General features: G+C 32.6%; 1 protein-coding gene across 1 annotated transcript; it reads right to left on the bottom strand.

The window, feature by feature from the left end:
- Window positions 1-2,077: 2,077 nt before the first annotated feature.
- Window positions 2,078-11,418, bottom strand: LOC124848756 (T-complex protein 1 subunit theta-like). Its single transcript, XM_047326531.2, has 13 exons — window positions 11,119-11,418; window positions 10,506-10,768; window positions 10,264-10,410; window positions 10,016-10,177; window positions 7,534-7,611; window positions 6,578-6,711; window positions 6,385-6,457; window positions 6,230-6,307; window positions 5,900-6,022; window positions 5,405-5,499; window positions 4,204-4,410; window positions 3,885-3,942; window positions 2,078-2,424 (listed from the first exon to the last, which is right to left on the bottom strand). Exons 1-13 carry the CDS (start codon window positions 11,264-11,266, stop codon window positions 2,356-2,358), a joined length of 1,635 nt encoding a protein of 544 aa, XP_047182487.2. The 5' UTR covers window positions 11,267-11,418; the 3' UTR covers window positions 2,078-2,355.
- Between the last annotated feature and the right edge of the window lie 1,141 nt (window positions 11,419-12,559).

Below are 12,559 nucleotides of genomic sequence, written 5' to 3'. Positions count from 1 at the left end.
CAAAATGATATAGCACGGTATTTTATATCATACTACCTATCCTAATTCACATAGCATGTTACACGAGTCTATCTAACTAATAGACAAGTTAAAACTACTCGAACCTTATTGATTGATATCAATTTGTCATTCTTACTGCTTATTATTTTGTTAATAAAATACTTTTTTTTCTTTGAATAATAAAGTTTTATATTCCATTGTGTTTCCAAATGAACATAATTTTTCCATTATTCCTCGAACCTTTGGTTGTGTGTTTTGTGCATGATGTTTCTCCATGATTGGACAAACTTTCAGTCTGAGTTATCAAATGTATCCTCTTAGAATATTCTTGTCTGCAAAAAGGATATTCTCTTGATATTTAAAAATATTACAGTATAGGTTTCAATTTTTTTTTCCGAAACTCCTTTATTCTCTTTCTCCACACAATATGTTAACTTTGCCTAACAAGCCTTGCATAATATGCCTTTATTTTAGCTCTTAGCCTTTTGTATATCCAATTCCAAACATGGTTTTGTCCTCTCTCAATAATACAACTTCCTTTCATCAACCCAGTTTTATTAGGTCATCACCCCGTAACTCAAACAACTAGTTCAATACCACATAAGAAGTCATCTTGATCAAGTCCTTCACCATCATTATTTCACACTAAGACTTATGGTAATGAGAATTCTAGTTGACCTATTGCTATTCACAAAGTACTCGCTCTACAAACAACTTCTTATACAAGTATTACTATATAAAATTAAAGAAAACACTCAAAAATTTGGATATTATGAAACTAACTAAAATGTTCTTGTTCAATCATTCGTTGAAGCTAATTATAAATAAATAGCATCTCTCACCTTTGAATTATATAATAAAATAGTTTTTTCAAGAATTAGATTTTTGTGAAATAATTCATAAAAACATATTATAATAAACAAATTGCTCTCAACATCCAGTATTTCATTAGAAGATTAAAAACGTTGAAATTGAATCTCATTTGTTTGAGAAAAGTTGTTGTCCAAACAAATCTGCATGGGGTTTGTCAGATCAAATGACTTACATGTAGATGTATAACTAAAATCTTTAAGAGAACCTATATTGAACTTATTTACTCCAGTACAAATTGTATGTTTTAGCTTAACAAAAAGGGTTAGAATAAATAATTTTAAATAATTCCTCTAAGAATTCAATTTTTGTAAAATTAAGTGAACGAAAATATTTTCATGAAATAACCAAACACATTTAAAATTAAGGGTTAAATATGTTTTTAGTCCCTACACTATTAGTCGTTTCTAGTTTTCGTCCCTCTTTCAAATTAAGGTACAATTTGGTTCTCATTCTTTTCGAAACGTTCGTTTTAGTCTTCGAAACTTTGGTTTTAGTCCTCATTTTGTTGACTAAATGAGGACCAAATTTTTAATGGGTGTTAGTTTTCAAGGACTAAAACAAACATTTCGAAAAGAATGAGGACCAAATTGTACCTTATTTTAAAAGAGGGACGAAAACCAGAAACGACCAATAGTTTAGGGACTAAAAACATATTTAACCCTAAAATTAATTACCATTTGTTTTACAGTGAGTTTGTTTCCAAACTAAGCACATAAAATTTGAATGCTTCGACATGTTGGAAGTGTTAGAATAAATAGTTTAAATAAAATCTATCGTAAAAGTTTTAGTAAACCTAATTCTTAAATATATCTTTTCATATTCTCTTACCGTCTCTCTTATAATTATATCTAATATACCCAAATTTTTTATAAATACAAGATCCTGACAGGAAATTTCACTTTCAAATTCACCATCTATTCTTTTATATTTCTTAAGTGACGAGAATATTCTAATCTTAAAAAATACCACGACAGCTAGTCATAATTTTGCTAATAATCTCACAATGAAGAAATAACGTACCACCATGAGATGGCAGTAGTTACACACAGAAAGCCACAACAACCTTAGAGAAAGAACATAAATTTAGGCGCTGTTTGCTTTCAATTTTAGGCAATTATAGCAGGTTTCACTATGAAAAACCCAATAAGTTTTCTATCTCAATAATGGATAAATTTCAAGAGTAACAGCTTTGATGCTAGAGAACTGATACCCGAAAAACCTTCCATATATGAGATCTCAAACAAAGGCCAGGGCGATAATGATCAGTACATTAATATCTCCACTCACACAACAGGGCTACAAATACGTAAATTTACAGAACACACCTCTTTGTATTTCATGGCAAAAACAAAATTCAAAATTTTGTGAAGAACACCACTAGTAAAGTCTAAATAAAATAAAACATTGCCTAAGTCAAATTCGAGCCATCATGTTGAGATACAAACATGAGGAAGATAATAATCGATTTGCATTTTTTTAGACTTAATCTTCATCTGCGCCTGCAGGTTGCTCTCCTCTCCTTGGACCACCAGCTGGTTTTGCCATGATAATCTGAAGAAAAAAAAAATCATAACTCCCCAACTTTACACTGAGTTAAACAATGATATATGGAAACATCCATATTAAGAACACCTATTTGAAACCTCTAATTTCTCTCTATCTTGTTAATCATATCACTTCTCATATCTACATTTCAAAATTCTAACTTCTTTTCAAGAAAAAATAGACGAAAATATTACATCGAACTTCACATAAGCTGTATATGCATGTATCAATATTCTTCATGGCATAGGCCTTATAGGCTCATCATCATTGCCATTTATTCCTTAATTGTTTCACTTTGTAAACCACAAGTTGTCATTATATTACATTCTTTATACTACTTAAACACAAGACACTGCAAGCCTAAAATCCTTAGTACTGTTGTTAAAACTTAACTGTGGAATTAAAAATCAATCCTTTGAATAAATGAAAGTAACTAGTAGCACTCTATTTTGTTGAAATGATACCATACCCTAAGGACAACAGTAAATAGCAAAGTAAAGTATCGGGTGCTCCTGATGTATAAATCAGCTTTTGCACTGAAAATTAATAATATTATGTTGAGTCTGGATAAAGTTTTCCACAAACACATACTAAGAAAATAAGATGAATCAAAGTAAAAAGAATCAAACTTCTCCCCAAGTTTAAATCAACATCTTAGAAAGTAAAAGTCTAATTCAACCTAGTAAAATGAAGTTTGCATCCACTATAATTTGGAAAAAATGACAATCAATCTTCGTATACAGTACCTCACTTTCACTCTGGTTAAGGAAATAGGGTACCAAGGAAAAACCATGAATGTGACAGTGAAGTGTTGCATGCAGTGGGCCTAATAACTGATGAAACAATACTAAACATTCCTGTCTTAAAGGAGACACTGCTAGTTAAATGAAAATGGAGATTGCAACGGTCATGATTGATCTGGAAGATTATGAGCTGGGTAAGAATCAGATAGTTTGATTCTGGAAATATAGGTCAGAGAGAGGATGGATGAGACGGGAACTTCTAAATTAATGTGAAAAGCACAATCACCATGACAGCAGTACAAGATCAATCACAAAGAATTGAGGAAATGTGCCGATTATATCAGTACAAGAGGGTCATGCTAGAGGATGAAATGGATGAAGATTGCAATTGTTCAAGTCAATTCTCTAATCATACAACTCCAACTGCTGAACTATTATAACTAACTATCCCTATGTGAAACCTTGTGCAATTATGTAAGTACCAAACCAACATTGTTTCAATCTTCATTATTAGATCCCAGGTCAGAATAAGGCATCATGGTACCCTATTCTTCATTTTAGTTGCTAGTATACAAAAGCTGCATACTATTACCACTAGTTATATTTATTAACCATAAAACCTGTGTTTCAAAGCTTGATTCCGTAATTAAAATATGCTTCTGAGGTACATATGACAGGGGAATCTGGAAATGAACGGCAAAGACATTATCATTAGTTGATTACCTGGTCCACTCGTAGTACAGTGCATGCAGCATCTACAGCATATTTAAGAGCAAAGAGCCTGAACAGAAAAAACAATATGATGAAACTGGTCTTTCAGGTGATATGAAGATAATTTCTGATTTCATATAATTGTTTCAATCTTAGAAGTTGAAAGAATGCATAAACTCCATCAACGATAGAGCTCTTAATGTCTACAATTTTTTATTAGACAAAGCTTATCAAGGGAATCTACAAAACAATAGTGAAGAGACAGTTCATTATTCGCTCAAATTTTGGGGTTGCCACCATATAAAACATGCTGTGTTAGAATATAGCTTACTTAGTCACATGGAGATCCCAAATGCTCAAGGTTGAAACATCCTTACAGCCACCTTCCAAATCAATGCCAACTTTGGCATTTCCAGATGCATGTTCTGCATATAGCGAAGATATGATCTCCATTGCATTTAACCCAGCATTCTCAGCCAAAGTTCTAGGAATCATTTCAAAACTTTCTGCAAATTTTGCTATGGCATACTGATCCAACCTGCAGAGCCATTGCGAATGTTTAGTCAATTCCATTAAAATGTCAAATACCAAATAAGCAATGAACAAAATACTTGAGAAAGGAGAAAAAAACATGTCTTAGAGAGATTAACTATCTTTTAGCTTATTCATTCACATATATGGATTCTTCTATCGGTAAATTACAAAAATATACAATGATCTACACATAGTGCCAGATAGGCAAATACAAAAGATGAGTTCACCTATTCAAACAAGTTAACCCCTTCACAAATGTTAAACAATACTCCTGAAGCATAAAGACATAGCAACTATACCCAGACATTGTAACTATTTCCAAATAATACACAGTAATTGCAGTATTAAAAACATTTGGACTCAAGATAGATTTTAGAACATATTTAATTTATGTTAACCTCAATATTTCCTAATACCTCCAGTTAGAAAAGATATTGAAAAAATTGTATCATACAAGGGATAAAAAAAAGAGCCGCAATATTGAAATAGATCAAGATATATCCAAGAAGATAACACATTAGTGGTGAATGATCCCAAAGGGCTAGTAGCCAATGAAATGCAAATAAATAACAATGAATGTATGTTAAAGCGTGTGGTATCTAGATGTAGACAGTTTAGTAAACAATTTGTCACGGATGTCTCAAATTCTTTATAACCAGTTGCAGATGGAACTTAACATAATAAAACCTTACATTTATTTAAAACAAAAATTAGAAAAATAATAATAGTTTACAGTTCTTTTACCCACTCGTGCATCTCTTGGTGCCTTAAAAGATACAAAGAATTCAGCAAATGATATAAAATCTTTAGAAAATAATAATAGGATATTTATAGCCCTATACGAGATAATTAATAGCACTACCAAAAGCCAAAATCACACAAACAAATTCATCAGGTAATTAGTATGAATGGAAGAAGGATGTGTGTGACAACCCACATAAATGTATCCCCAAGAATTATAATCATTGTTTGAAAGTGAAAAAGAAAATAAAAAGTACCCTGTCTCCCCGAAGGAAAAATCTTTCACCCGTTTAGCTAACTCAATTTCTGTGGCTGCAGCGCCAGGTACAATTCGGCTATCCCTGCACATAGCCTGATACATAATTGCGTGGAAAAGGATTAATCCATATTCCAATAAGCTAAAGCATTCAACTGTTTTTGAAAAAGTGCCTCCAAACAATTAATCCATATTTCAATTAGCTCAAGCATTAAATTGTTTTTAAAAGAAATGCCTCCAATAAGATGTAATAAGCAATATTAATCCTGAGATTTGCAGGCATGCAGACCTCAGTTTACAAGATTGATAGAAGGTCTTAAAAAGTGTAATTTAAGTCCAACTCAACCTCAAAAAATTAGCTTATAAGGTGACATTTGCACCCACTTGTATGCTATAATTTGGTCCTATATCCACTTGATATGGGATTTCCATCATAGGGAAATAACATAAAATTACTTCTTCAAGATCATGCAAAATTTCAGAACATTAGAATTACCTTGTAAGTGTTCACTCCATCATCCACTGCTCTTTCAAGATCATCTAGTATACTATCAGTGCTTCCTCGTAGAACAACAGTGGCCACAGAATTTCCACCCTCTTCATTTTTGACAATAGTCACCTACATATCAATATAAGAGGAAGTTGCCTGTCATACTTAGACATGGGAAGAACAAAAGAATCAAGCCAATCAATTAAGTGCACACCATAGTTGAAATAAACCAGAGTATTTTCCATTGTCAGTGCATAGCATATTTTCTCATAAACTAATATAAACAAGAAACGTGGAACAAAGAAGACAGCAGAGCTCGTTCAGGTTTGAACATACCCTGACACCACCAATTTCCTGAACTGAAACCGAATCCACATATCCAAGATCATCTGGATTTGGTTGGCTGAGTTTCAACTATAACAGGAAAATAAAATTGATTAGACAGAAAGTATAACACATATTTACATTACCAAACAAGCAAAAACACAAACCATAGCAACAGAACCAGTTGTTCTGCAAAATCGTCGTAGTTCAAACTTAGAGCTGATTTTCAGAACCATAAGCCTATATGCAATAATATTTAAGTTAGAAAACAATCTAGACTTGAATACTTATAATGTTCATATTAATTCAATAGCGAGAAACAACTAAAACAATCCAAAAGGGATAAAAGACTTCACACACTTGTAACGCTCACAGAAATGCAAAGCCATCTCTCCAACTGCTCCTCCACTGACAATCACTTTGGCACCAGAATCTGCTACTGCCTTGATGAGCTCCTCTATTTTAGCCTCTTCAGTTTTTGAATAATTTTCCAGCTATATAAATAAAAAAGAAGAGAGAAAATCCATTTAGCAAAACATCAAATAATATAGGAAAACAAAACATTAGAAAAATCAGGGTCTATAAAATCCCAAGGATCCTTTAGCGGTACAGCCTCAGGTATAATAAATAAAACCATTTCCTATTACAGAAGAAGTTGAGAATCAAAAAAACAGATTATCCTAAAAGTTACTGCCAAATTGTCTTACAGATTTAAATTTAAACATGAAATTGTTTCCAATAAAAAAATCTAGCCACAAATCACTTCAAAACATATCAGCATGAGAAAAATGGATGAAGGCACAAATAAAGGCACAATTTGAGAAACTCAATGCTAGTATGCATTAAGTTATAACAATTTGAATCAGGCAATTGACCAAGTACAACAGACCTTTTAGGATTTTATATGTTTTAAGTTATAACAATTAGAAGAATATGTAAAACCAATAAAGCATAGCCAAACCCAAAAAATCATGATAAATGAACATAGAAAACTCAGCAGCAATGTGACCAAACAAAATCTACAAGACAATAATGACATGGCCCAAAATAATACCTTGTTAGAGCCTTCCAAATTATCAGCGGAGAAAAATTATACTTGGTTAAAAAAAACAATAACACAAGTTTACGATTGTCATTACTGCATTAAGATTTAGCTATAAACCAATATCCACTTCCAACCTTCTCATTTTGGACAGTTAGATCTCCAGCTTATAACATTAGACACATTATATGCAAAGAATTAAAAGAAGATATCTACATAAAACAGTAAATAGAAGACAGTGATCAAATTCAAACTCTAGGTCACTTTGACATACCTGCTCCGCTGAATGTATGAGGACAGTTCCTTTAGTCTCAGTTGCTGATGTATCAACACCACCGGCAAACACAGCAACCTTAAACAATACAGATAAAAGAACTCAGCACAAGACAGTTTGAAAATTAGCCAATATATTTTCATTGGGAGAAAAGGATTGATATCTTGTGTATATCAAATATACTCAATGTAGAAGATTACAGAAAAAGATCTTGCTACATGACAGGAAAATATGCATCTCAACAAAAAGTGAGAGAACAAATAACTTCATTGAAATTAGTAGAGCTTCAATGTTGAAGCATATAATTGCAACAGGCCTGACACAACACCAATCATATTAGTAGGTAATACTCAGTTAAATAATCTCAAAATGAGCCACTCCGTACTTTTATTAAATCCCTTTTTAGAAAAGGTAGTATGTGTAGCCTTTCAAAATTACAAACCCATATACAATTTAAATTTTAAAGCCTGACATGATCCCAAAAGGGATATGACTATATACTATGTAGTCATAGGAGTTTGTTCAATATGCCCTAGAACACTACTACAGAAAGTGCTTTCATAAATTCACATTAAAGACCTGCCAAAACGTTTGGACAAAGTCACAAACCATTGGAAGCTAAAATAGCATTGAAAACTCCACACACAAATTTTAAACAATGCAAAATATAAAAAATATAAATCTAATTCTAAGACTTTTATAAATGCAGTAATAACTCAATAATTTAACCTTAAGTTATAGCAGTTCTTCCATCTTCTCAACTTGGCTTACTATGATGGTTTCTATTGTTGTTTCCTTTTTTAATTATTTTTAACATGTTAATAATGCTCAAGTCCTCTCACCCTATTTGTTTTCTCTTGGCCCTCTAACATTTAAACACCCAAACACTTAGTCCTTTTCATTAACAAATGCATCCAAATCCAATTCCACTAATAACTTTGTCAACACTGTCAATGACTCATCCTTCTTGCCACTAATCTTATGGCATACAGACTTGATGTTCATAAAAATCAGGCTAATCTCAGGCAAGAGTATGCCTTGTAGTGGAACGGAGAACCTTTTGTTTGGAGATATTGGAATGGAGTATCATTAGTAGAGGAGATTCAAAACTGATATAAACATGAAGTTGGGGTGTGATGAACAGTGGCCTTCTAAACATTGAAGTAAGTCAAGTAGAGATGAGGTTTGGAGAAGTATGGATTCATTCATAGCAGATATGGATGAAGGAGGCTTCAGGTAGACCTCTATAGTAACATAAATGCATCTAAGACAAAAATATTTTGTTAGAATGAAAGGTAGTTGGGTTAATTTGGTCCTTGTTTCTTACCATAGAAGGAAAAAAACTCGTGCAATTTGCTACTTAGCACATACAATTTCAAATGCAGTATCTGTTTTCTGCTATCAAGTTCAAATCAAATTCAATAATGCCCTCTTGTAGTGAAAATTATAAAAAGAAAAGTAGAAACAGCAAATGAAAACAACAAAGATGAGTAAAATAAAAAAGTGGAAAGGAAGGAAAACCATGTGGAGACATCGTAATTAGACTTTGTTTCAAGATGTCAACAATGGCCTCTTTCAAAGATAGATTAGATCATTACACTTTAGTACAAGAGTGATTAAAAATATTGTTTCATTTGATTATTGAATTCCACCAAAATACGACAGTCACACATAACCGTATCACTGTGCAAATCTATAACTTCTATGAAAAGATTTTCTAATGGAGATTGTGTTTTGAATTGCTGCAGAGGGCTTGATTGTGTAGTTCATAGCAGTGTTGGAATGGGTTGTTTATATCTACTATATGCGAGAAATTAGTTTTTGTGGTTCAATGAAATACCAATATTTCAATGGGTTTTATGGTTTAACCCTCGAGTGTAGCACACCCCTGTTTCAAATTGTTTTGTTGTAGAATGGACAAATTGTTGAACATTCTAAAGAGGGAGATCAACATGAAACCATGTTAAGCTAAATTAGAAGACAACTTAACCTCATTAACAGAGCTATTAATTAGGGGTGTTAGAATGTTGCCTGGACCTAACAGAATTAACTTGTTAAACATTTTAAATTTTAAAGCGAGGACAAAAATAAAACAAAAAAAGTTGGAGAACAAAACCAAAACAAAAAATCGAGTCAGACAATTAAGGTACTAATTTCACCTTTTTTTTCTTGCAGTCATGCATAATTATGTGAGAGAATATGTTGAAGATGATAAAAATAGACTAAAGCTAAAATGAAGTCCTCACATATCACTCAGGTCAAGCTAAAAAGTATAGGCTTCCAACTAATCAAAATATCAAACTAAGGAACCAATGAAGAGCACATGCACAAGCAAACCTGAAGGCTTGGCTTGAAATCATCTAGCATAAAGTATGGAAAAATGGCAATGATAAGATAGTTTTGAAGGATCTAATTCACAACAAATGAATTTATAGGAGACTCACCGATAAAACCAAAAAAATTCAACACAGAGAAAGCTCACCTTTGCCTTCTCTGCTTGCTTTACAGTCCCAACAGCATCACTCTTCAACACCATTCCTCGAACTACTGTGCTGTTATGCAAGCCCCCTCCCAAGAGCTTTGCGACGCGAATGTTGTCCACATTAAAGTTTGCTGGGTTTTTCGGACATACTTGGATGCATGCCTATTTTCCAAACGAAGGTCAGACTGTAAACAATATTATCCTACCAAAGCAATTTATCATAGTAAAATGGATTCGGATGCACTCACATCAGCAACAAGTGAGCATATGGTATTTTCTAGACCAAACTGCTTGCTAGCAACCGCTGCTTTCATTCGAGAAACAATTTGCTCCTTATCACGAACATCCATAGTCTCCGAACCTTCCTCAACCAGATCATCCAATATTTGAACAGTCTGAAACATGACAAGGAATTAGAGCGAGAGAAAGCAGCAACATCAATACAATATTTAAAGAAGAATCACTATAGCTCCCATCAAAACCAAAAAACCTTGTTGATTGCTTTAGTGTATCCACTGATTATCTCGCTCGGATGCAAACCCATCCTGATAAGTTCCTCAGCACCCTGCAGGAGCTCCCCAGCAAAGGAAATAGTTAAGTTAGCTCCATCCCCAATCTCCTCTTGTTGAGCCTTCCCGGCCAAAACCAAAATCTTGGCAGCAGGATGCTGAACTTCAAGTTCGTTCACAATTGTCGCAGCGTCATTCGTGACAAAAAGCTTGTCCAAATGATTTATAACCATCTTATTCATACCTGAAGCAGATCAAACAAAATATTACAAACAATATAAATCTATTCAGTCAAACCCTTCCTTCTGTTAACAACAACCAGCAACAAGTTCATACACGAACAAACAAAAAACTTTCCCAGAATCCAAAATGAAAATCTCTATAGTAAACGAAAAACAGAAACTTCTCTTTCTCAAGCCACCTCGTTACATTTACTCTTAGCAAGGCATCCCGTCTAAACGCTAGATCCGCAACCATGAAAACGTACACATACCCACATTATAAAAATCCAAACTTTTGGAATCTGAAGGTGCAACACCCACTCGGGGTCAATTAAAAAACGTAAAAACGAAAAAGGGTAAGCGCGATCGTTACCATTGGGACCAAGGGAAGTTCGAGTTATAGTGGATAGTTGTTTGCAGGCGTCGATGTTCTTGAGAACCGCCTCATCTAGACCAGAAAGGTGTTTGTGGCCTTCCTTGAGCATGGATTGAATCCCATAGGGTTGAATGTTAAAACCCATGTTCTTGCAATTTGAGAATACCCTAACCCTAAAACCCTAGAAATGGTAACTTCTCTCTTCAACTTTGAAATCTCTGTAGCAAAACTGTGTCACCGCCTCGGACTGTCTCACTAAACCTTAATAACGCCCAACAAGCTTTGAGGTGAAAAGCAGAGAGTGGAGCAGAGAAAATCAAAGAAAAAATATTAAATGCATAATAAACACTTGCAAAAATACAATTCAAAAAATATTGCATGACTTTCTCCAAAGAAAAATTAATATCAAATTTTAACAACAAAAATATTTCTTTTTTAAATAGTGATGATTACTTCTGTCTCTATTTTCTATTATTTTAATTTTTTGAGACTAAAATGTAATTTGTTCTTTTTTACTACTTTCAATTGTCTTCTTATTTTAAAATAAAAATATTTTAGTCATATAATTTTCAAAATTGATGATTTTTAAGCCAACAGTTAAAAATAAGACTTTGAAATTTAAAATATTTTGGCACACTTTAACTAAATAAAAGAAAAATAGTGTGGACGTTCATGTTAAAAACACTACGGTCACCTTTAAATGTAATCATGTTATGTCACATTTGAATAATCTAGTTACGAAACCATAATTGCTATTTCTTTTTTCAAAATTAGGATTAAGAATTTAATTTTAAAATAAGGAATCTCTTTTGGAATTTTTTTTTAAAAACACTTATTTGCTTTTTGTTTAAAAATTCTAACTCTATTTTTATCCTTTTTAAAAATAAAAAGAATAGTAGAATTAATCTTTGTAAAGTATTTCACAAATTACTATCATAAATTCATTTTTTACTATGATTCCTTTGAAAAAACTTATTTTCTCTTTCATGTGACATTCTTTTGTAATCTATAAATGCTCAATGTTGATGTGAAGTGATCATAGTGTTATACTTTTATCATTGATCGAATGTTTCTTTTGCATAAATAAAACAATTTTAAGTGTTAGGGTGTGTAATAGGTGAATTGTAGTAAAAATCTTCAAGGTATGAAAAACTTATAATATTTAGGTTTAATATTATTATTGGTCCTATTTTTGTTAGTTTTGTTCGAAATGGTCATAATTTTTTTATGTTCATTGTAGTCCTAAAGATCGTAATTTGTGTTCAATTTAGTCCTTTTTGCAAACGTCGTTTAAATCGTTAACGACCAAATGTCCAACTGTGCAATCAGTGAATGACATGTCATTTAATTGTCGACGTGGACACTTTAAGACATAGTGACATGGATTTTTGTTTTTTGGAAGTGATTTTCTGATATTAGGGTTTTTATTGAATTGGCC

Source organism: Vigna umbellata, chromosome 4 (genome assembly GCF_029865625.1).
Source record: "Vigna umbellata cultivar VRB3 chromosome 4, Vumbellata_1.0, whole genome shotgun sequence".
Taxonomy (NCBI): domain Eukaryota; kingdom Viridiplantae; phylum Streptophyta; class Magnoliopsida; order Fabales; family Fabaceae; genus Vigna; species Vigna umbellata.
The sequence above is the reverse complement of the archived record's forward strand: the minus strand, read 5'-3'. Positions and strand labels throughout refer to the sequence as shown.

Bases quoted from the DNA above. Each gene is read 5' to 3' on its own strand.
- LOC124848756 (XM_047326531.2), bottom strand. From the start codon at position 11,266: ATGGGTTTTAACATTCAACCCTATGGGATTCAATCCATGCTCAAGGAA. The intron at 5,500-5,899 runs GTAATTCTAATG...ATTATGTATCAG, and splicing joins ATGGAGTGAACACTTACAAG to GCTATGTGCAGGGATAGCCG. The intron at 4,411-5,404 runs GTACTTTTTATT...ATGGCTCTGCAG, and splicing joins TTTTCCTTCGGGGAGACAGG to GTTGGATCAGTATGCCATAG.